The 26,066-nt window shown below is 44.3% G+C and overlaps 1 protein-coding gene across 1 annotated transcript in view; it reads right to left on the bottom strand.

Annotated features, from left to right (window-relative positions):
- The window catches only part of LOC137299246 (ras-like protein family member 10B), a 102,822-nt gene that overhangs the window by 58,449 nt on the left and 18,307 nt on the right, over nucleotides 1-26,066 (bottom strand). Inside the window, exon 2 of the mRNA XM_067967906.1 lies at nucleotides 9,769-9,893. Within this exon, the coding sequence (XP_067824007.1) occupies nucleotides 9,769-9,893 (125 nt within the window). The remainder of the gene's footprint in view (nucleotides 1-9,768; nucleotides 9,894-26,066) is intronic.

Below are 26,066 nucleotides of genomic sequence, written 5' to 3'. Positions count from 1 at the left end.
ATATATCTTTAAAAACTATGGCCCCAAAAATTCACAGGCTGTGATCCCGACAGTTATGCCAGAATCGTGCCGGCCGGTGACCTCCGGTGCTGACCCCAAGGGAATTTGAGAGGTCAGCGGGATGGTAGCTTGTTTGTATGGAGCCAGTAGCCGCCCACACCGCTATGGGTGGGCATCGAGCGCCCATCTGCCACATGTGGCTGGAAAGTCCCTCACCTGCCCACCAACCTGGGGAGGGGTTGTGGGGAACTGCCAAAGTCCACACCCCCTCCCCCAAGACCCCTGCCCGTGGAAAGGAGCCAGTCTAGATAGTTCAACAACAAAGTAAATTTGGGCTTGTTCCCAAGTGGAGGCCAGAACACCTCATCTCACTTGGTGACTGGTAACACACCGGGTACCAACTGAAGCGGGGGAGCCCTATCCTGGTATAGGGAGTCCCCACAACCCCGGCTAACCCTGGGGTTACCTTGATGTTATTCGCCTTGTAATCCCAGGATGAATAGGATGCTGGCACAACTGGGTCCCCGCTATTTTCTGGTAGATTCCACCCGACTCCTACTGGAGTTATAAAGCGAATAAAAGAAAGAACTTGCGTTTCTAATGTGCTTTACAGCCAATTAAGTACTTTTGAAGTGTAGTCGCTGTTGCAATGTAGGAAACACGACAGCCAATTTGCAAACAGCAAGGTCCCACAAACAGCAATGAAATAATGACCAGATAAACTGTTTTTTAATTATGTTGATTGAGGGATAAATGTCAGCCAAGACACCGGGGAGAACTCCCCCGCTCTTCTTTGAATGGCAGGAATCTGTCTGAACCTCCAAGAAAATTACACACATGTCCATATATATCCTGTGCTACTACTTTACAGGGATATTCATGATTTACTTATATTAGCTTGGCTTCGTTGGTAGCACCTTGGTTTTATTTCAGATTTGGTTCTATATCAATCCTCTCTATCATCTCACCTCATGCCCTGATTGACTGAGAGCACTCTCCTCATTCTGTGACTCGGGGATTGATGGAAGGAGACAGGAAGGCCACTTGTCAGCAAGCCCATTTGAAGGTACGGCTGCTGATGTACTAGCCTTTGGCACTGCTTACAAATGGCAATAACTATGCCAGTGCCCTGTGAAGGTTACCGGTGGTGTCTTGATTGGATTTACAGTTCCTACCTCAGAGATCCCTTCATCAGAGTCTGACAGTAATCCTGAGTCATCCTTCATGTGACCATCAGGACCTGAGGTTGAATGTGAATTAGATGAAAATTGGCATCTAGACTGTCAGAAAGGCTGTGGTGGGATCACCACCTTCTACCTTCCCTGTGCCATCTCTGAAAAGCCAAGTGCTGAGCTGAGTCAAGTCCCATTACTGCAGATTCCAGTGATGGTCTGGCACCATCTGAATAAACAGCAAAAAAAACAGCCCCACTGCAGACAAACAGAAAATTAATCTTGGAACAAGCACTGCAGAGATATTCCTGCAGCTCTACTGAAATCGTTCTGAACAAGGCGTGGGAAATCACAGTGAAATACACCAAAATCCAGCATTTGTCAGGGATATAAAATTATAGATATGAAATTCAAGAAATGGACATAAATACATAAAGTATTTTAGGGGGGAATGTTCTCTGGGAATGGATTTCACATTAACTCTTTCACTAGTCAAATGTAATACTGCAGAGACTCAGTCCCAGACTATTATCTGAATGATACTTGTGCCTGTTAGTTCTCCTTAAATTCATACTTGTGTCATTTGTTTTATATGTTTTATTCACAGAATGATGCAAGGTTATATTATTTTATTAAACTGCTGCTGGGAACTGGATGTCCCAATGGGGTAGACACTAGTCTTTCGGCACTGGGACCGGGTTCAACCTAGACAGATGGGATAACGGCCTTGCCCATCTGCTGGCTGTATGGGTTCTATATGAAATGGGTTTGGATAGACCCAATCCAGCTCCGAGTGGGCACGGGCACAGAACTGCACCAATTCTCACTCAGGGAGCCCATAGGAGGGCTGGTAGGGGATATGGAAACAGCATCACCCAGGTGTAGTCAGAGATGCTCTTCTGAGGTTGGGACTGAGGCACGTTGTTGAGGCAGAGTACGGAGGGAGCTTTACTCTGTGCTGTACCAGGTCTGGGAGTACTTGATGCTGACACTGTGCTGTGAATTCCCTTGGAGGTCTCCTTTCTGGTCACCATAACTTTAGCAGGAAATTGGCGGAAATGCCATCTGCACAACTTCCGCTGAAGTCATGGCGGCCAATCAGGAGAAATTTCGAGGTGATTCCCAGGGTGGGTGTTTGATACGGAAAGCATTCCACTCCTCCGCACCAACATCCCTCACCTGGAACACCGCAAATTACTGAAGCAAAATGACGTGCTGCTAAACACGTGGACAAGGATGGTAATGTAGCTTGGAGTGTGACTGACTCATTGCAACCTAAAAAGTTGGCTGGAGCCAGACAGAGCATTTCTGGGTTCATTCAGGTGGGGTGAAAGAAACAAAGTGGGGTAGAAATTGATATGCATTGCGCCTGTTTTTGGGCGTGAAATAGAATTTAGCAGTGGGACGGCCGGCACCCAATCTGCGCAGGCATTGGTCCCACTGCTAAATTCGTGGGGCCCTTTTTTTAGACCTCCTGCACTGGATGCCCAAAACAGGTGTCAGGCCCGACGCCTGCCCCACTCGGGATTCTTCAGCAGTCCTTATGGCTGCCAACCCCAGGTAAGTTAATAAAAAAATGTTTCCTTAGAGAACCCGTTCCGTGGAGCCATGAGGACCAGGAGTGCTCCCCCAACCCCACAGGAGTCATCGCCCCTATCCCCCCCACCTCCCATAGCCCGCTGCAATCCTCCCTCCTGAGACTTATCGGAGGGCCGTTGCCAGCGAGACAGGTGGCCGTCATTACTCTCTTCACCCATGGAGCCATGACTAGTGCCAGCAGCTCACCCCAAGTCTGCTGATGAGATCCGAGCAACAATTTCCATCGATCCTCGGGCCTCTCAGTTCAGGCATGCAGCACCAAATCTGAACCAGAATGAGAAAAGACTGCAGCCCACCCGGCTGGTCCCAAAGACTAATCTTCCTCAATCACCTACCCCCTCAGATATCCATCTCACTCTCCCTTACATCTGTCCACACTATCTGTCCCCACCCTGGGTAGTCCATTCCACACGATCACCAATCCCAGGCTCTTCAACCCCTCCATAGCTCAGGAGCCTCGAGTCATGTATCAATTTGGCTGCCTTTTTTTCCGCTGCCTCCAATGCCTTGCTATGATACGGCAAAGACAGCAGTAGAGGCTCGGGAGCAGATTATCGGCCCTCCCACTCGGAGATGGGGGACACACTTCCCTCTCCCGTTTAAGTGTTTTCACCAAATGTTATCTTTTTCAGATCAGAAACATGGTCGATCTTAACTCCTCCCCCATGAAAGAGTCAACCATGTAACATTTCCACCTGGCCAATGAATCAACGGCACAAAATCATGTGATACGCGATGAAACAGCACAAGGGCTTGGGTACCATGCCAGAGTATGAGGGAAGAGTTTGCCACATAAAAGATTACTGCACAAGATAAGAGCTCACGGTGTTGGGGGTAATATACTGGCATGGATAGAGGATTGGCTAACTAACAGAAAACAAAGAGTCGGGATAAAAGGGTCATTTTCAAAATGGCAATCTGTAACTAGTGATGTGCCGCAGGGCTCAGTGCTGGGGCCTCAACTATTTACAATATATATCAGTGACTTGGATGAAGGAACAGAGTATCTGGTGGCCAAATTTGCTGATGATACAAAGATAGGTTGAAAAGCAAGTTGCAAAGGGATATTGACAAGTTAAGCGAATGGCCAAAAATTTGGCAGATGGAATATAATGTGGGAAAATGTGAAGTCATCCACTTTGGGAGGAAAAATAAAAAAGCAAAATATTATTTGAATGGAAAAATACTACAAAATGCTGCGGTACAGAGGGATCTGGGTGTCCTCGTACATGAAACACAAAAAGCCAACATACAGGTGCAGCAGGTAATCCAGAAGGCAAACGGAACTTTATTTCTAGTGGGATGGAGTATAAAAGCAGGGAAGTCATGCTACAACTCCACACCTGGAGTACTGCGTACAGTTCTGGTGCCTTTATTTAAGGAAGGACATACTTGCATTGGAGGCAGTTCAGAGAAGGTTCACTAGGTTGATTCCGGGTATGGAAGGGTTGCCTTATGAGAAAAGATTGAACATGTTGGGTCTAGACTCATTGGAGTTTAGAAGAATGAGAGGAGATCTTATTGAAACATACAAGATTCTGAGGGGACTCGATAGAGTAAATGCTGAGAGGATGTTACCCCTCATGGGGGAATCTAAAACTAGGGGGCATAGTCTCAGAATAAGGGGTCACCCATTTAAGATGGAAATGAGGAGGAATTTCTTCTCCCAAAGGGTCGTGAATCTTTGGAATTCTTTACCCCAAAAAGCTGTGGAGGCTGAGTCATTGAATACATTCAAGGCTGAGTTAGACAAATTTTTGATCAGCAAGGGAGTCAAAGGATAGGGGGAAAAAGTGGGAAAGTGGAGTCAAGGTAAAAATCAGATCATCCATGATCTCATTGAATGGCGGAGCAGGCTCGAGGGGCCGAATGGCCTACTCCTGTTCCTATCTCTTATGGTCTTATGGGATAGGCGATTACAGCAAACTGGAAGGACTGAATACTGTCAATGATCCGTCGTCAGGAAACAGTCAAAATGTTGGCGCCTGCTCCTGGCATTATGCTCTTAGACTACTTGATTTCATAGAATCATAGAATCATAGAAGGTTACAGCATGGAAGGAGGCCATTCAGCCCATCGAGTCCGTGCCGGCTCTATGCATGAGCAATCCAGCTAGTCCCACTGCCCCGCCCTATCCCCTAGCCCTGCACATTTTTTCGTTTCAAGTACTTATCCAATTCCCTTTGGAAGGCCATGATTGAATCTGCCTCCACCACTCCCTTGGGCAGTGCATTCCAGATCCTAACCACCCGCTGTGTAAGAAAGTTTTTCCTCCTGTCACCTTTGGTTCTTTTGCCAATCACCTTAAATCTATGTCCTCTGGTTCTTGACCTTTCCGCCAATGGGAACAGTTTCTCTCTATCTACTCTGTCTAGACCCTTCATGATTTTGAACACCTCTATCAAATCTCCTCTCGACCTTCCCCATTCCAAGGAGAACAATCCCAGTCTCTCCAGTCTATCCATGTAATTTAAGTCCCAAATCCCTGGAATCATTCTAGTAAATCTCCTTTGCACCTTCTCTAAGGCTTTCACATCCTTCCGAAAATGCGGTGCCCAGAACTGGACACAATACTCCAGTTGTGGCCAAACAGTGTTTTATAAAGGTTCATCATAACTTCCTTGTTTTTGTACTCTATGCCTCTATTTATAAAGCCCAGGATCCCGTATGCTTTTTAAACTGCTTTCTCAACCTGCCCTGCCACCTTCAACGATTTATGCACATATACCCCCAGATTTCTCTGCTCCTCCACCCCTTTTAGAATTGTGCCCTCTAGTTTATATTGCCTCTCCTCGTTTTTCCTACCGAAATACATCACCTCGCATTTTTCCGCGTTAAACTTCATCTGCCACCAGACTGTCTATATCCTCTTGAAGTCCATCGCTATCCTCCTCACTGTAGACTACGCTTCCAAGTTTTGTGTCATCCGCAAATTTTGAAATTGTGCCCTGTACTCCCAAGTCCAAGTCATTAATATATATCAAGAAAAGCAGTGGTCCTAGTACCGACCCCTGGGGAACACCATTGTACACCTCCCTCCAGTCCGAAAAACAACCGTTCACCACTACTCTCTGTTTCCTGTCATTTAGCCAATTCTGTATCCATGTTGCTACTGCCCCCTTTAGTCCATGGGTCATAATCTTAATAGCAAGCCTACCATGTGGCACTTTATCAAAGCTTTTTGAAAATTCATATACACCACATCAACTACATTGCCCTCATCTACCCTCTCTGTTACCTCATCAAAAGACCCTATCAAGTTGGTAAAACACGATTTGCCTTTAACAAATCCATGCTGGCTTTCCCTAATCAATCCACACTCATCCAAGTGACTGTTAATTCTGTCCTGGATTATCATTTCCAAAAGTTTCCCCACCACCGAGGTTAAGCTAACTGGCCTGTAGTTGCTGGATTTATCTTTACAACCTTTTTTGAACAAAAAAAAAATTTGCCAATATTTGTTTGGTAACAACTTTTGCATTGAAATACATCAGCGTGTCCCAAAAATTAATTGCACTGCTTGATTGCAGCATTTGAAATGATGCCTAAATGTTGTGCTAACTCTTCTCCCTCTGCGGTAAAGGAGGCAGCATCTGATTAAACCAGGGCTGTCCGACCTACAGCCAATGGGCCAAACGTGACCCGCAAGTGCTGGTAACCAAGCCCACGAAGTCCTGGTAACCCAGCCCAGGAAGGCCCGGTATCCCAGCCCACAAAGTCCTGGTAATCCAGCCCACAAAGTCCTGGTAACCCAGCCCACGAAGTCTCGGTAACCCAGCCCACGTAGCCCTGGTAACCCAGCCATGAAGTGTCGGTAACCCAGCCCACGTAGCCCTAGTAACCCAGCCCACAAGTCTCGGTAACCCAGCCCAGGAAGTCCCGGTAACCCAGCACAGGAAGGCCCGGTAACCCAGCACAGGAAGGCCCGGTAACCCAGCCCAGGAAGTCCCGGTAACCCAGCACAGGAAGGCCCGGTAACCCAGCCCAGGAAGTCCCGGTAACCCAGCACAGGAAGTCCCGGTAACCCAGCACAGGAAGGCCCGGTAACCCAGCACAGGAAGGCCCGGTAACCCAGCACAGGAAGGCCCGGTAACCGAGCACAGGAAGGCTCGGTAACCCAGCACAGGATGGCCCGGTAACCCAGCACAGGAAGGCCCGGTAACCCAGCACAGGAAGGCCCGGTAACCCAGCACAGGAAGGCTCGGTAACCCAGCACAGGAAGGCCCGGTAACCCAGCACAGGAAGGCCCATAACCCAGCACAGGAAGGCCCGTAACCCAGCACAGGAAGGCCCGGTAACCCAGCACAGGAAGGCCCGGTAACCCAGCACAGGAAGGCTCGGTAACCCAGCACAGGAAGGCCCGGTAACCCAGCACAGGAAGGCCCGTAACCCAGCACAGAAAGGCCCGGTAACCCAGCACAGGAAGGCCCGTAACCCAGCACAGGAAGGCCCGGTAACCCAGCACAGGAAGGCCCGGTAACCCAGCACAGGAAGGCCCGGTAACCCAGCACAGGAAGTCCCGGTAACCCAGCACAGGAAGGCCCGGTAACCCAGCTCTATTTGTGTTATTATTTCTTACTCATTGGTCTGTTTGATTTGAATTTTGTGGGTTTTGGGAAGGGCTTTTCTCAGAGCTGCTGCATTTACTGCTCCCTCAGAATCAGCGCATTCTGACATTGTGCCACATACTTCTCCTGCCCTCCCTTCCCCATTCCTTGCAAGGTCTCACACTCTAAAGCCTCCCATATGTTTGAAACAAACAGTGAAAATCAATCAGTATTGACTGTTCCTCCGGCCTAATTTGGACCAAGCACACTGGTACATCCGTGTGATTTCTGAGATGCAATTTTCTTGGTCCTTCAGAACATAGGAACAGGAGTAGGTCATTTAGTCCCTCGAGCCTGTTCCGCCATTCAATGAGTTCATGGCTGATCTGTGACCTAACTCCATGTACCTGCCTTAGCCCCATATCCATTAATACCTTTGATTAACAAAAATCTATCAATCTCAGATTTAAAATTAACAATTGAGCTAGCATCAACTGCCGTTTGCGGAAGAGAGTTCCAAACTTCTACCACCCTTTGCGTGTAGAAGCGTTTCCTAACTTCACTCCTGAAAGTCCTGGCTCTAATTTTTAGGCTATGTCTCCTAGTCCTAGATTCCCCAACCAGCGGAAATAGTTTCTCTCTATCTATCCTATCGGTTTCACTTAATATCTTGAAAACTTCGATCAAATCACCCCTTAATCTTCTAAAGGGGAAGAATTTATTGAATCTAGTTCTAATAATTTTACTGAGAGTATAACGCCCATGTAGGAGCACAGCAACAAGTACTTCACCAAGATTAATCCAATAATGTGATAATGATATCCTTGTTGTTTGTACCTCTAAGGAACACTGCATGTATGATGGGTGTATATGCTTCTTCTGTACGAATAGCAGTTGGCTGCAGTGAAATTGAATATTTTCAGTATAATGGCAGCTAGGCTGACCAGTACACCATCTTCCCCAGTGACCTCTACAGTCAACAGGAGAGAGCTTGGGGATTTGCAGCACTGACTGGTTTCCCACGTGAGCAGAGGGCATCATTGATTGCGCACATGTTGCCATCAGAACACCCAACATCAGTCAGTAACACCTGGGCAACTGGAAAATTGGATAATTCATGGGTGAATTGTCAATAAATCAATGGTAGCATCTGAGTCAGAAGGTTGTGGGTTTAAGTCCCACTCCAGAGACTTGAGCACAAAATCTAGGTTGAGGGAGTGCTGCATTGTCGAAGGTGCCGTCATTTGGATGAGATGTTAAACTGAGACCCCGCCTGCACTCTCAGGTGGTTGTAAAAGATCCCATGGCACTATTTGAAGAAGAGCAGTGGGGTTCACCCTGGCCAATATTTATCCCTCAATCAACATCACTAAAAAAACAGATTATCTGGTCATTATCACATTGGTGTTTGTGGGATCTTGCTGTGCGCAATTTGGCTGCTGCGTTTCCTACATTACAACAGTGACTACACTTCAAAAATTACTTCATTGGCTGTGTAGAGCTTTAGGAGGTTGTGAAAGACGCTATATAAATGTGAGTCTTTCTTTCTTTTTTATCCCACTGTAAGAAGTGGACCCTTGGAATGAGAAGAGTGATTGTTGTCTCTCAAACCTGCTGCTCGAGAGCATGTTTTGATCTTTTCCTTCATTACAATCCGATTTTCCTAGCACTTGCCAAAGTACCGTCACATTTTAAAGCTGAGCGTTGAGAATATTGGAGGTTCTGAAATGAAACTGAGTCAGTCTCTCTCCAAATGAGCCAGAGTTGATTAGTCTGGTGGGAACAGATTGATGCTGGCAGAGGCCTAGGAGCAGGCTGTGCCTGTCTGTCATCTGGGCCAAGATTCATGTGATGGGGGAGACTTGAAGGAAAGGGCAGGAAGGGTTTTAATTGCTTTAAAGGTGCACCCTGCTCCTGCCATTGTCACTGGGACCTGTACAGAGACAATACATTATATCGAAAAGAAAAGAAGTAAGGAAGATTTGCATTTATATAGCGCCTTTCACAACCTCAGGACGTCCCAAAGCGCTTTACAAACAATTAAGTACTTCTGACATGTAGCCAATGTTGTAATGTAGCAAATGTCGCAGCCAATCAACGCACAGCAAGGTCCCGCAAAGAGCAACGTGATAATGACCAGATAATCTGTTTTCGTGATGTTGGTTGAGGGATAAATATTGGCCAGGACACCAGGGAGAACCCCCCTGCTCTTCTTCGAATAGTGCTATGGGATCTTTTGAGTCCACCTGAGAGGGCAGACGGGGCCTCAGTTTACACCTCATCTGAAAGATGGCACCTCTGACAGTGCAGCACTCCCTCAGTGGGTGAGAATGCTATCCACTGAGCCGAGGCTGACACCTGTCAGCGATCTACACACAAGTATTCCAGGAAGGAGAGTACAGTGGGTTAGAGTTCCAATTAATATTTCATTCACGTTAAACTCCTCTTACCTTGTGTCTAATATTTGTTGCCGAATTGTTTTGATGTATTCAAAGCTGTCAAAGCAGCAGATGTCATACACCAGTATGTAGGCATGAGCGCTCCGCAGTCCTCGGCAGCATGTGTCCGCCCATTCCTGGAATTGACATGCAAACCGGGATTAATCCATTAGGTCCTCAATTATCCGTCCAGATTAAACAGTTTTCGTGTGCAAGTGCAGGTCGACATTCCTGAAACATTTGACACAGGGCATTCCAAAATAAATCTGATGGTAGCACTGAATCCAGGAATTATCCCTCGGAAAAATATCTGGAAGGAGAGAGATTGGCTGGGGAAAAAATTCACACACTCTTAAGGTGAGGGAATCGCGAGGTGACGCTCACAATTTTTTGGCTAAATTAGAAAAAAAATTTAAATAATTCTTTTTGATTTGTCCGCAAGATGTGGTGAGGCAGCATTTATTACCCATTCCTAGTTGCCCAGAGAAGTTGATGGTGGTTGGCCTTCTTCATGAACCTTCTTGCCCGGGAGTTTCTGCGGGAGGCCCCAACCGATTTTTGAGAGCCCGGCCTCATTAACGTCTCGCCAGCCAGCTGCCTGCTTGAAATGGGCACGATGAGGCAGCTGTCTGACTGCCAGCAGGCAAAGATTGGGCGCTCCGGGGTCTGCCCGCTGGCACTCAGGTAAGTCGGGGGGGGGAGGGGGGGGCGGGGGGTTTCAGCAGGTTCCGTTGGTGAGAAGGGGGGAGGGGACAAATCCCGAGCAGCAGGGGCCCAGACTTTCCTTGTTTCCCTTATTGTACCCATCATCAGGTTTAATTAACATCACAATTAATTTTTACATGTAAGATTATATTGAGTCCTGATTTGAGCCGGGCCGTCAGGAGAGCTCCACCTCCACACAGGGAGAAGAAATAAACTATAGTGAATGGGACCCAGAGGAGAACTCCTGCTCCTCCTGGCCTCGCAAAGAAAAGTTTTTTACTTATCTTTTAGGACCTCCGCTGGTTGTGCAGCAGGTTTCACCGGTCGGACTGACCATGGCAGTTGCTCCGGTCAGTAGGCCGTTAAAATTGCCTTGGGTAGTGATAGGATCCCGATTAGCATATATTAAGGAGGTGTCTGCCTGACACAGTCAGATATCTCAACCACGCAGCGTTAAAATCATTGTAGGGCATCACAGGAATGGGAAAGGAGCCACTCGAATTTAACTCCCGTTCCTCCCAGTTTCCAACGGGTGGAGTGGAGTTAAAATCCCTCCCTATAATTTCCAGTTCTGCCCTCTCCAGCCCATGATTTTCCCGTCCATTATGATGAACTTGAGGAGGGGGGATATCATGGGATGGCGAGCACACAAGTGGAAAACCTCAGCCATGACCTCTGGGTCACTGGTCCAGTACCATAACCACTACATTATTGTACCCATTATCAGGTTTAATTACAATCACAATTAATTTTTAAATGTAAGATTATATTGAGTCCTGATTTGAGCCAGGCAGTCAGGAAAGCTTCACCTCCACACAGGGAGGAGAAATAAACTATAGTGAATAGAAGCACTGCACTGGGGGAGGGGAGAGGAGAGTGAAAATCATCTGGGTAGGGCAGAAGTATGTATTTTTAATTAATTGGCAGAACGCTACTTTATGCTAATACATTTTTGTTTTTCCATCAGACTTTTCCAAAGAAATTAAAATTAAACCTTTCTGAAGCTAGTGCCAAATAGAATGATTCGCAAAAAAAGTGACTACAGGCAAAATAAAGAGGTAATGTCCCACAAAACACTCCTAAAGGGAGGTGCCAAGTCTGATTCCTCCTCCCATCCCTGCTGTAACCATGGACTCCTAGTGGAGATTTCTGACAGGGAACAGAGATAAAATATTTCAGAAAGGTCTCACAACTTCCCCATCGGAATCCAACAAGAAGTTTGTTTGACATCACACATTACAGATTTAGGATTCCTAACTCAGGAAAATCCTAACATGGTATCGCCAGAAGATGAAACTTATCTGTGCATTATTCACAATTGTTGTTTAGTAAGTGAATCTGCTTATGTTGTGTCAGTGGTGTACAGTCGGTATTATATATACAATGCGTCAGTGGTGCACAGTACACATTACATATACAATGCGTTAGCGGTGTACGGTTCACATTATATATACAATGTTATAGTGGTGCAGTACACATTATATATACAATCAGTGAGTGGTGTACAGTACACAGTATATATACAATCAGTGAGTGGTGTACAGTACACAGTATATATACAATGCATCAGTGGTGCACAGTACACATTAAATGTACAGTCAGTGGTGTACAGTATACATTATATATACAATCAGTCAGTGGTGTACAGTATACATTATATATACAATCAGTCAGTGGTGCACAGTACACATGATATATACAATAGACCAGTGGTGTGCAGTACACATTATATATACAGTGTTACAGTGGTGCACAGTACACACGATATATACAATAAACCAGTGGTGTACAGTACACATTATATATACAATGCGCCAGTGGTGTACAGTACACATTATATATACAATGCGCCAGTGGTGTACAGTACACATTATATATACAATGCGCCAGTGGTGTACAGTACACATTATATATACGATGTTACAGTAGTGCACATGATATATACATTCAATCAGTGGTGTACAGTATAAACTGGATGCATCATTATATATACAATCAGTCAGTGGTACACATTATACATACAATGCGTCAGTGGTGTATGTGTGTATCCATTGTGCTAATATTGCAGGCTGGATTCAGAGATCTGCAAAAACACCAGAAAATGGAGCACGCACAATATTTACGAATGTGCAGCCGGTACAGATCACTGTTTCCGACTTCACTTCTCTGTTCACGATCCTGTCCCTATATCGGAGGAAGTTCTGCGCAATCCAGAAACGACAGAACAACATGTGTGGGCACACGGACCTGGATAGAATGAAATGGTGGCCTCGAAAGCAAGTGGCACTTTCAGTGTGCGTTTATCTTTTGCACTGCCTTCGCAGGGCAAAAAGGAGGCACCCTTGTGGGGTGGCGATCTGTGCCTCGAGAGGCATGTGTGCCAAATCATTTATATGATCAGAAGCAAAATACTGCGGATGCTGGAAATGTGAAATAAAAACAGAAAATGCAGGAAACACTCAGCCAGTCAGGCAGCATCTGTGGAGAGAAATGCTTTGCTCTCCCCATCCCTTTTCCCTGGCTCCCTGTTCATCTCTAAGATCTCCCAGTTCTGATGAAAGGTCATCGTATTGAACCGTTAACTCTGCTGCTCTCTCCACAGATGCTGGCTGACCTGCGGAGTGTTTTTGCGGCATTTTCTGTTCTTATTTCATTTATATTACAGTGTGGCTTCCAAAGGCAGTTTTGTAAAATAAACTGGGTGTAAGAGTTTGTTGATGATCTTGGCAGCTTGCTCTGGCAAGTGACAAATGTACCCGTTTATTCAGTCTCAGCTTTCCCTATTCATCTTTGTGCTATTTGATTTGGAACTCTGAAAAAGGATTCCATTTGAATACAATGCAAAAGCTTACAGCTCTCTCTGATTCCTGCTTAATGGCTGACAATGTGCAGGGGAAAGACTTGTGAAGGACTTACAGCCTCAGCTTTGTTACAGGATTGAAGATTGACTAGCGTTGCAATGAAACCAGCATTGCATAATGAAATTTCCTCCAAGTCACACACGTATATTGTCGTTCATTCATCGTCACTGGGTCAAAATCCTGGAACTGCCTATCTAACAGCACTGTGGGAGTACCCTCACTACAAGGACTGCAGCAGTTCAAGAAGAAGGCTCACCACCACCTTCTCAAGGGAACATAGGAACAGGAGGAGGCCATTTAGCCCCTCGAGCCTGTTCCACTATTCAATGGGATCATGGCTGACCTGTGACCTAACTCCATATTCCCGCCTTAGCCCCATATCGATTAATACCTTTGGTTAACAAAAATCTATCAATCTCAGATTTAAAATTGACAATTGAGCTAGCATCAATTGCTGTTTACGGAAGAGAGTTCCAAACTTCTACCACCCTTTGCGTGTAGAAGTGTTTCCTAAAAGTTTCATTCCTGAAAGTCCTGGCTCTAATTTTTAGGCTATGTCCCCTAGTCCTAGACTTCCCAACCAGCGGAAATAGCTTCTCTCTATCTACCCTATCAGTTTCCCTCAATATCTTGAGATCTTTGATCAAATCACCCCTTAATCTTCTAAATTCCAGGGAATACAACCCTAGTTTGTGTAATCTCTCCTCGTAATTTAACCCTTGGAGTCCAGGTATTATTCTAGTACATCGACGCTGCACTGCGTCCAAGGCCAATATACCCTTTCTAAGGTGCGGTGCCCAGAACGGAACACAATACTCCAAGTCTGGTCTAACCAGGGCTTAAGCAGGCTGTAGCAAAGCTTCTATCCCTTTGTATTCTAGTCCTCTAGATATGAAGGCCAATATTCCACTAGCCTTTTTGATTATTTCCTGTCCATGACAGGTAGGGGTGGGCATTAAATGCTGGTCTTGCCAATGACGCCCACATCCTGAGAATGAATTTTAAAAATGATGATTCAAAAAAACTATCCAACCATTTACAATTATTTTGATGTACACCGCTATGTGTGCTGCTGTACTCCAGCATCATCCATAATGTAGGCAGCGTATTGGAACTCAGCGCTATAATCAAATGAATTAAATCTTTTGAAACCTAGGTGAATGGCCAAGTGCTACAGCATAGGACGCCAATGAGAGTAAGAAGACTAGGAACGATGATGATGTTAAACAAGTAGTCGTGATTAACTGGCACCGAATTTGGGCTTTGCAAGCCCCTGCACTGCAGGCTGAATGACAGGCTGATGGAGGTAAGGCAGTCTGTAATTTGAGAGCCTGAGAAAGAATAAGTTTATGTTATGATGGCACGATGAGTCTTGAATTCAACACATTGAGGATATAGGATGGAGGGAGGGGGAGTAGGATGGTGGATTTGGAGCTGAGAAGGAACAAAACAGGAAAGTTTAAAGGACCAGTGACCTAATATTATTGGTAAAATAAGGAAACAACAAAGTACAGATGAGGAAGCCCATGTAACTCATCCTTCCATGGAAACCCACAGACCCCTAACACAGCATCTAACTGCCTCTTGAATGACTCCTATTTCTGCCTCCAGCACCCAACCCTAAAGACCATTCGAGGCATTAATTATTATGAATTAGTGTGAAGAAGTACTCCTTGACATCAGTACTTGCCTTTTACCAGTCTGTACTGTTAATTGTATCATGTAATTTATATCAATTAGTGTTAATTGTATTCAGGTGGTGTGTGTCAATTGGGGACTCTCTTGTATCCATTTTATATTTGTGCTTATCTAGGGTGTGGTGTGTGTGTCATGCTGATCTCTAGTATTCTATCCTTCACCACTTGGTTATCCAATTCATAACATGTATCTACATCCCCTTATCTTGCAGTTGTGGTTTGACTTGGAATTAACTTTGGTTTAACTTATAACTCTACTTCATATCTTATATATCTCCATAAGGTCCCCGCATCCACATCCTTTCAAGACTGGAAAGTCCAAATATTCCGATCCTTTCCTCGTCATCCTCTGGGCTGCTTCCAGGGCTTGAAAGTCTCCCATGTACCTTTAGGGACCAAAACCATAGAAATATAGAAACATAGAAAATAGGAGCGGGACTAGGCCATTTGACCCTTCGAGCCTGCTCCACCATTTAATATGATCATGGCTGATCCTCTATCTCAATACCATATTCCCGCTCTCTCCCCATACCCCTTGATGCCTTTTGTGTCTAGAAATCTATCCAGCTCCTTCTTAAATATATTCAGTGACTTGGACTCCACAGCCTTCTGTGGTAGAGAATTCCACAAGTTCACCACCCTCTGAGTGAAGAAATTTCTCCTCATCTCAGTCCTAAATGTCCTTCCCCGTATCCTGAGACTGTGACCCCTCGTTCTGGATCCCCCAGCCAGGGGAAACATCCTCCCCGCATCTAGTCTGTCTAGCCCTGTCAGAATTTTATACGTTTCAATTAGATAAAAACTGAACGCAGTATTCAAGGCACCGCCTGACCAGAGCACGGAACAGCTTCAGGATGATGGCTTTAGACTTAGAATGTTCAGAACATTGATAGAAGTGATTCCATTTAGTTGCAGAACGTCCTATGATGGGTGCTAGATAGCTAGTGCCTCCTCTAATGAACACTAACAGGCTGTGATCATTTAGTAATTTATCTATTTTTAGTTCATCCTCAGATTCAAACCAATTTTTATCCTTAAGGGACCTCAATTCTTCTTTGATATCCCTTTTTGTTAGAACCTGTTATATTGGCTTCCTACAAGTATGCTCATTTCTATGTCCCTCTTTGCCCTTCCGACTTTGTTTGTACATTTTCTTGGAAGTTCCTGTTTCCTGTGGTTTCCCCTCACTTATTCCTCTGTAGAGTTTGTTTTTCTTACTGTAAAGGTTACAAGGGAGAGAAGAAGAGAGGGAGAGGGGGTAGGGGAGGGGGGGGAGGTTGGAGGCTAGAGTTTTAGAGAGGGATATGGCATAGTATTTATGCCTTAGACAGATGTGGGTATTATGGACAGGGATGTCCAAATGAATTAAAGCCTAAAAATTTCTGTTGGTGATATTAGTGGGTAATTATTTAATGCGTACATGTGATAGTCTTACTTTTATTTTAACACGAGTGTATTTTAAATGTGTTAGAGCCTCTGAAAATATAGCAGACAATGGAATTTCATTTGTCCACTAATCTTGCCAACAGCTTCAATATTTAGGGGTGCGGTAGCATAGTGGTTATGTTACTGGACTAGTAATCCAGTAGGCCTACACTACTAATCTAGAGAATATGAGTTCATAATCCCACCATGGCAATTTGAATTCAGTTTTAAAAAAAATTTGGAAGTAAAAAGCTGGTAAAAAGTGACCGTGAAGCTGTCCTAAAAACCCAACTAGTTCATTAGTGTCCTTTAGGGAAGGAAATCTGGCCTACATGTGACTCCAGTCATGCACCAAAATGGTTGACTCTCAAACTCTTGTGGGTTTGGGAGGTCCTGCCGAAGAAGCCTTGGTGAGTTCCTGCAGTGCATCCTGTGAATGTTTAAGCTGGTGGATGGGGTGCCGATCAAGTGGGCTGCTTTGCCCTGGATGGTGTTGAGCTTCTTGAGTGTTGTTGCAGCTGCACTCATCCAGGGAAGTGGAGAGTATTTGTGGAGAGGTTTTGAGGAGTTAGGAGGTGAGCCATTCGCTGCAGAATACCCAGCCTCTGACCTGCTCTGGTAGCCACGGCATTTATGTGGCCGGTCCAGTTTTATGGAGATAATCTCAGTATTTTGATATTTTTTGGTATCTTTGGGTTCTCATTATTTTTCTTCAAAATATCAGCAATTCTTGAAGTCTGGGCAATAGTTGTCAGAGAATTATCTCCATTTTGAGATTTTGGGCCCTTAGCTCCTTTATAAAGTCAGCACCATCATTTCACAATGCAGAGAGAAGACCCTCAACAAAGTATATAATAACCCAAATATATTTAATATAGTTTATCGTAAACCAACACATTTGGAAATCTATGCAGTGTGCTTTCATTACCTTGACATTCTTGTACAGTTTCAGTTTTTGTATTTCTAGCATGTGTTTTATAGGAATACTTCAAGAATTCAGTTCTATGTCCTTGCAGTGAATCATGCATTTTTTAACACATCACTATCCTCCTACAAGCCTATCCCTATACCTCCCTATCCCTAGTGCCACACTTCCCTGTGCACCCATCCTTTATCCCAGTTTGATGCTTCCGTGTATGCCTGTCCCTGTTCCTGAAGTCATGCTTCCCTATACGCTCTATTCCTATTTCCTGGCATCTTGCTTCCCTGTAATCCCATCCCTATCTGCCAGTGTCACCAACTCTAAACCAGCATTCTCCCATTTTGCGTCTTTATGAAGCTTGACTTGTATGAAGCAGAAAGTTTAATCTGCAATGAGCAAAGATACTGGAATGAAACTCAGCCCCGAGCTTCCTACTATTTTCATATCAGCATCAGCCAATCTAAACACTGATTCGGTGTCAGATCAGTGTTATTATTCCAGCAGCTTAGTACTGCTGCAAACATGCTAAATGTCAGTGCGTCTCGCTGACAATCAGCCCTGTCAGTGTTTGCTGTTCAAAATCAGTGGTTTTATGCGACGTGAATGCCCCAGACTTTTCATGCAGTTTCACACACGTGTCAGTCTGCGGAGTTCCACACACATGTGCGCAGGGTGACAATTTATGCTTGTGCATGGAGGTTGTGCAACGTGTGGCTCCTGAGCTGCCATTTGTCGGCAGACAGGTAAAGGAATGCATTCAAAAAGGAACTGCACCAGTTCCATGTGTGTGGCCAATATAACCTCGTATAGACGGTAGGTGGGTAATTGAGCGAAGGTATCTCCCAGTCATCATGGTCTCCTGAAACCTGTTTGTTCGCCTTTGAAGGGGATCAAAGAGAAATGTCATTGTTTTTTTCCCTAAATTGCCCCAAGGTAATTTCTTTGCCTGTCCCAGGAGGTCGGGTGGATAGGGGTCATGGTTTGCTCCATGACCCTAGGGGACCAGCTGATCAATTCTCATCCTTTGTTTTCACTTGTTTCGTCTGAAATAACATTCACCTGTTGTTTCTTTTGAATTAGTGAGACCCATGCAGCACAACTAAAGAGTTCATCATTTTGGCTCCATTGTAGTGTCCCATGAGCTGCTGCAACTATGGGATCAATCATCCCTCTATTAACCTGCTGCTATCTTATAATCGCTATGGAGTTGTTACTTTCTGACGATACAAATGCCAAGGAGTAGGAATTGGTTATGGCCTGACTTCAGGCTCATAACCAACCAGGTGGCCCAAGGCTCACTCGATATTGGGCACAGGAGTGTCAGCCTGGATTTAATGCTCAAGTCTCTGGAGTGGGACTTGAACCCACAACCTCTGACTCAGAAGCAGGAATGCTACCCACTGAACCAAGGCTGACACATGGAGATAGGCAGATGGTGGGGGGTGGAGGATGAAGGCAAATTAGTAACTCACAGTGCAAGAACTAAACACAAGCTCTGAGCTGTAAATTATTACCATTGGAAGCAGTGGTGAAACTAGGTTTGGCCAACTGAATTGGGGGAGGGGGGTTGTTGGGTGTCGAACTCGAGATTTGGCTGACTTGGCAGGAAGGGGGCGGAGCTGAGAACCGGGGTATGCCGACTCACCCAGTCCGAAGGCCGAGCTAGGAACTGCAAAGACCTGGAGGCCGAAGACAGGAGATAGAGGTTCCTGGGAGTGAGATGGAGGCAGGTCCTCCAAAGCCGGGTTGACGGACCTCATAATGAGGGGGAGGGAGGTCATGACTTCCCCTGACCACCCCCACCACCCCACCCCGGCCACTGATTAGAGGGGTTTAAATCCATCAATATAAACCTCTTCATTGCTTAAATAACTAGAAGGAACTAAGTAGCAGACAGGCAGTTTATCTGAAAATATAAAACGATTTATACGCTTCTAAAATTTTTTCTAAGCTTGGATCATTTTGATCCTTTGTGAAAATTTTAACTGCCGGCCTTAATCTTAATGATCATGAAACAGACAGAATTACAAGACTAATTATTCTGCCTCCAGGAATGTTACTTTGTGCTTGTATCATTGGTGTATAAAATTGAAATATTACCACCTATCTGCAATGCGTGGCTAACTTTCAGATGAGACATTAAGCTGAGGCCCTGTCTGCCTGTTCAGGTACACAATATTGCTCATTCACACTACCACCATCAAAAAGAGATTCACTCGGCATTTATCTCATTTGCTGTTTGTGGGACCTTACTGTGTGCAAATTGGCTGCTGTGTTTGCCTATGCATGAGGCATCACAACTGTGTAGGATAGGCTGGATGGATCTACTGATGCCTCATGCATCACAATACATTACAACAGGGACATTCAAAAGTAATTCACCTGACGTGAAACACTTTAGGACATCCTGAAGATATGATTAAGTGCAAGTTCTTTCTTTCCCTTTTTGATGGGTACCGTCATTTCCCATTTTGGATTGGTGGTCATCATGGGTACAGGGAGGCAAATTATCAAGTAAAGTCAGGAACTGGTAATACCTGATTCAGACACTAGGAACATAGGAACAGGAGTAGGCCATTCAGCCCCTCGTGCCTGCTCCGCCATTTGATAAGATCATGGCTGATCTGTGATCTAGCTCCATATACCTGCCTTTGGCCCATATCCCGTAATACCTTTGGTTGTAACTGATGGAATACAAGGCTACAAGTCTCTGTCCATCTCGCTGTAGAATGCAAAGGAGCCCAGGGCTAGGCCTAAACATTTAGAAGCTGTTAAGCTTCTGGCTTTTGTACAATAACAAGAACAAATTAGTTGACACCTTTGTATTTGGTTGGAGTCCAAAGCCTCTTTAGAGCTGTAGCTAGAACTGACTGGCTTCAAAATATAATTTATTCTTAGAAATCAACTTCAAAATAAATGGCTCAGCCCCTGATTTCCGTCCTCAGACCACAAACGCTATCATTTTAAATGAAAGACGGGCTTAATTGAAAGCTAATGTTGGATTTAGGCGATCTCCACAAATTGAGTCGACATGTTGGGATTTTTGTTCCTCCATAACTTGATATTACCTGTGGTGTTTTTAATTTTAGCAAATAAAAGCTACAAGATCCTCAGGGGTTATAATATTCAATTCAGAAACCATTTTTGTATTGCAGCTATTTGCAGAATCAGTTTGAAGTAACTTGCCCCTCTTTTCTCACTGAGCCTGTTGATAGATTCACATAAACATCTGTAGTGCACAAAATAAATCTAACTCACCCGACTACTCCAAATGTTTTTATTTCACACTTGTTGATTTATTTTGTTTTTTGTGGTGGGGGGGACTTCTGTCCTCATCGAGTTGAGCGCTGGGGATTGCTACCACTTTTCCTACATATGAACATACGAGAAATAATAGACAAGAAAAGATCTACTGATCCATCCAGCCAATCCTACACCGTTATGCCTCATGCATCACAATACATTCACTCCCCACACCATGTAATCTCCTGAGAGAGTCAAAAAACCAGATTAAAATCCCAGGCCAATTAAGGGGAAAAGAAACTGGAAAATTCCTCTCTGCACCCCCACCACCATAGGTGATCAAAACTAATCCAGGAGACCACACTGGCCCTGATTAATGCTACAAGTTACCTATCTCCTGTACAATGTACTTCAGGCATATTACTGAACTCTGGCACAGATAAACACAGAGGAAAGCACCGTCCTCTCTATTTCAATAGAAACAACCTCAGAAGAACGCCCCCCTACTGTATCAGTATAGCATTCCCATTTCTACCACCAGCCATCCTGGTGCCCTCTCGATGAGTTTGCCAATCTAGTGCCAATTAGTGTCAGATCAGGAGCCATTTTGTGTTGTGGGCCAATGCTCAATTGGAACTAAGTTGAAACTATCCAAATTTATTTCACACATAATACCTTTACAACCAGCACAGGGAGAGGAGACATACATCTCACCTGTCGAAGCTAGATTCAAACTCAGATCCCAGAGGTGAAAGGATAGTCTCACCTACTGCAGCACCTAGTTCTCCATTCCATTTGTTTCTAAAGTTATTCGGGGAGCTTCAAGCTACAACGTGATAGCATTAGGCTGTCTGCTGAGTTATCCGTTGGGTTCTCTGCTGGGCTCTCTGCTGGGTTCTCCGCCAGGGTCTCCACTGGGTTCTCCACTACTATCTCCTCTAGGTTCTCCACTGGGTTCTCCACTGGGTTCTCCACTACTATCTCCTCTAGGTTCTCCACTGGGTTCTCCACTACTATCTCCTCTAGGTTCTCCTCTAGGTTCTCCACTGGGTTCTCCACTGGGTTCTCCTCTAGGTTCTCCACTGGGTTCTCCACTGCAATCTCCTCTAGGTTCTCCACTGGGTTCTCCACTGCAATCTCCTCTAGGTTCTCAACTGGGTTCCCCACTACGATCTCCTCTAGGTTCTCCACTGGATTCTCCACTACGATCTCCTCTAGGTTCTCTACTGGATTCTCCACTACGATCTCCTCTAGGTTCTCCACTGGGTTCTCCACTGCAATCTCCTCTAGGTTCTCAACTGGGTTCCCCACTACGATCTCCTCTAGGTTCTCCACTGGATTCTCCACTACGATCTCCTCTAGGTTCTCTACTGGATTCTCCACTACGATCTCCTCTAGGTTCTCCACTGGATTCTCCACTACGATCTCCTCTAGGTTCTCCACTGGGTTCTCTGCTAGGTTCTCCGCTAGAGTCTCCTCTAGGTTCTCCACTGGGTTCTCCACTAGGTTCTCCGCTAGGCTTTCCGCTAGGTTCTCCGCTGGGTTCTCCATTGGGTTCTCCGCTAGGCTCTCCGCTAGGTTTTCCACTAGGTTCACCGCTAGGATGTCTGCTGGGTTCTCTGCTGGGTTCTACACTAGGGTCTCCACTAGGTTCTCCACTGCAAAATCAAAGCTCAACTTCTAATTTTCACTAACATCCAATTTCAGGCTTTCCATCTCAGTCAGGTTCTCTGAGGTGGTCCTTTTTCACATTTGTTAAATGCACCTCCTTGTGGCTTGAGCAATGAGCAGCACTGGTGACATATGGAGATAGCTACAGGATGGGCCATTGCATCATCCTTGCCAAGGCTAGTGTACATGTGGGGAGCTAACTTTAAAGTTGTGAAGGAGCCGAGACAAACTGGGAAACATAATTAGGTTTCCGTGCACCATTTACCATTTCATAGTGAAAAGGGCAAATGATCTGCTCCAAGGTCCCTACCTCTGTCAATGCTCTATTAGACTCCTAAAGTACCTATCCCAAGCACATCAAGATGAGGAGGTATACTTTCTGTCCATTTTCACCATTTTTAAGTGACTTCTACCTATCTTTAGGCCCGCATGTATTATGTGAGTATGAGCAAACAGGCAATCTTCTCCTAGGCCTCTACCAAAGCCAAAAAAAAATGTAAAAAGAACATACTAGAAACACACAAGTCCATCAAGATCTGTCAAGATAGGTCAGTGTATCAGGTATGTAAGATGAAGGGTCTACACCCAAATAGTAACCCCTCCTTTCAGATGCTGATGGACCAGTTATGTATTTCCAGCATTTGCAGTATTTTTCCTCTTATATCCACTAATGCCGTAATTGAGCTGGCAGCCTGAAGACACGAAAGCCCTTGGAAAGGTGACACAAGCTGCAATCTTGCTCTCCGCTGGGAAGAAAAGGGCATCAGGAAATCATGCCAGGAGTCACTGTTTAAAATCCTGCCTTTCATGTGTAATTTTACTCTTGTCAAGGGGTGCAGGATGTTAGTGCTGAAGGGTGCATTAACTCTACTCTGCCCCAGCAATGTGTCTCATCTCTAAACACAAAATAATAGTCCAGCTGCACCAGTCTGATATTTTACATTTCCCACACCATCTATCCTATGCCCCATCTGAGTGAGATGGTCAATTTATTATAAATGTCCACTAGGAACTGTATTGAGACTATCCACATTGGATGGTTACAGCCAGCAGAAAACAAAGACTTTTATCCCAGGGGTGTGTGCTGAATTTGAACACAGGCCCCAGAGGTGAATTGCCTGTTTCTACCACATCACATCATTCAGTTCTCATTTCACCATTCATAAATATGAAGCCTCATTCTACTACTGCTTGGCACAGCTCACTATTATTCCAACATCACACTGCCTACCACTGTCCTGGCTGAAATAAGGAATTTACTATGACAAAATGGAGGATTGTTGTATTATTTTATATGACTTTAGATGGACAGGGTAAATATGATTCAAAAATTAGATTCAACCAGCTATATCTCTGTACAAGTCATCTTGTTTCCGTGGCAGTGATAACCAATATATGTAACTGGCTATACAATGAAATTACAGCAGTGGGGGATTTCTGCCCTGGTTGGGTATTTGTTATGTCAATAGTTCTGTTTCAAAATTAAGTCAAAAGTTGCTTGATGACTAGTACTGGCTGTTAGATATAATAATACATCTGGGTTAACAAATCACTGGTAAGGCCTCAGCTGGAGTATTGTGTCCAATTCTGGGCACCACACTTTAGGAAGGATGTCAAGGCCTTGGAGAGGATGCAGAGGAGATTTACTAGAATGATACCATGATTGAGAGACTTCAGTTATGTGGAGAGACTAGAGAAGCTGGGATTGTTCTCTTTAGAGCAGAAAAGGATAAGGGGAGATTTAATAGACGTGTTCAAAATTATGAAGGGTTTTGATAGAGTAAATGAGGAGAAACTGTTTCCCCTGGCAGGAGGGTTGGTAACCAGAGGACACAGATTTAAGATAATTGGCAAAAGAACCAGACGGGAGATGAGGAGAAAATTTTTTATGCAGCTGGAATGCACTGCCTGAAAGGGTGGTGGAAGCAGATTCAACAGTAACTTTCAAAAGGTAATTGGATAAATACTTGAAAAGGAAAGAATTGCAGGGCTATGGGGAAAGAGCAGGGGAATGGGACTAATTGGATAGCTCTTTCAAAGAGCTGTCCCAGGCACGATGGGCCCAGTAGCCTCCTTCTGATTCTATGATTAACAGACTGTGGAACAGATACATTCAATTACTCCGATTGCTGAACCATTAAAGTAAGATATTTGCAAGAAAATGGTATATACCTAGACATTGGCCTAGAAACTGCTGGAAAAATGATGAATTAACGATGCCCACCATTATCAGTTTGCAAAAAATAGAGCAATTTGCAGCAAAGAAGAGATATGCCATGAGTTCCAATTCTCCACAAATTGTCATGAGATTGCTGGATTTATGCCATTACTGCAAAATAATCTTGCCAGTCATTTAGGGCTGGTAATTCATGCCGTAAAGAACCTGTTAATGATGTGATTTATGGTCCTGACATGAAACTCAACCTTGAAGACCCAGAAAGAGAACAAATGAAGCTGTGGAGTCTCACTCCAGCAGGTAGTGAATTGTTCTTAGAGGTGTTTAAAACTTTTTTTTTTCATCTGTCTTGGCGGTATTTTTGAGCCAGTCTTGCCATCCACACTCCTGTTAGTGTTAGTAGGCAATAATTTTCAGGACGCAAAGCTGTTTTGATACTCAGAAATGCAAATTAGATAGATTTCCTTCAGAGAATAATTTTGGGATACTGTATGAGTAAGAATGTTTGTACATTTCATGCACCTACCCTTCCATTCACTCATTATTAACTTCTCAAGAATCAATATAGCAATTCCCAAACACAGATGGGTTACAATGTCCTCTTCTTCTGCTTGTTCCTTTTAATTTGTTTCTTACTGTTCCTTTCTGTCTATTTTCGCTCTCTCTCTCTTAATCCGCTCTTTTTCTTTCCTTCTCTTTTATTCTCTTTCTGTGTCTAATTTTATTCTAATTCACTCTATTTTCTTTTCCGTCCTGTCCTCTGTTTCTTTCTCTTGTCTTTAAATTTAATTGGATAAGGAGATAGATCATTGGGCACGATGTTCATGAGGTCCCAGATGCGATATTGGCATCACCACACCATTCTCAATTCGCATTTCCAGCAATTTGCAGCACAAATATAGTGCGATCTGAAGGGTGAGGTTAAAAAGTCCAATTCACCTCGCTCCGCGAGATGCGCCATTCCAGCAATTTCTGGGCCATTAACAACCCCACTTCACAACTGTCTTCAAACATATGACTGTAACCGAGAAGGATTCCTAAACAAAAATCATCACCCTGGTTACTGAGTTTTAGTTCTGTCTGGAGGTCTGAAATCTGTAGATTTTTATATTTTCATCTTGATACAACTGTTGCCTATCAAGAAAGTATATGAATTATGTTCTACAAGGGTACTTTAAATCCTATTAACTAATTTTATCTTTATTGCCTTAAGTACTGTAATTCAGCAACTTGCTTCTGTGTATTATTCTACTTATAAATAAATCCCACTATTAATTTTTAGCCTGAATGCTTTGGTCTGATGATGTGGTATTTACCATCTGACAGATAAGGCACTAGACCATGGAAAGTATCCCATGTAGTCTTTGGTGAACTGTACACCACTGAGGAATAATTCTTAATCCTGTAGCATATTACTTAATTTATAGATAGGAGTCAGTCTGTTTATGGAAACATTTTACCTTGAACACAGAAGTGTTAGGAAAAAGCCTGAACCGTAACACTTACAATGTTGGGAATTATAAGTATGAACCCTCATTCTACTACTCCTTAGCCACAAACAGGCATAAGTTTCATTTGTCATTCAACAATCTTTGATTTTTTTCTTCCTA

Source organism: Heptranchias perlo, chromosome 28 (assembly GCF_035084215.1).
Source record: "Heptranchias perlo isolate sHepPer1 chromosome 28, sHepPer1.hap1, whole genome shotgun sequence".
NCBI lineage: Eukaryota > Metazoa > Chordata > Chondrichthyes > Hexanchiformes > Hexanchidae > Heptranchias > Heptranchias perlo.
The sequence above is the reverse complement of the archived record's forward strand: the minus strand, read 5'-3'. Positions and strand labels throughout refer to the sequence as shown.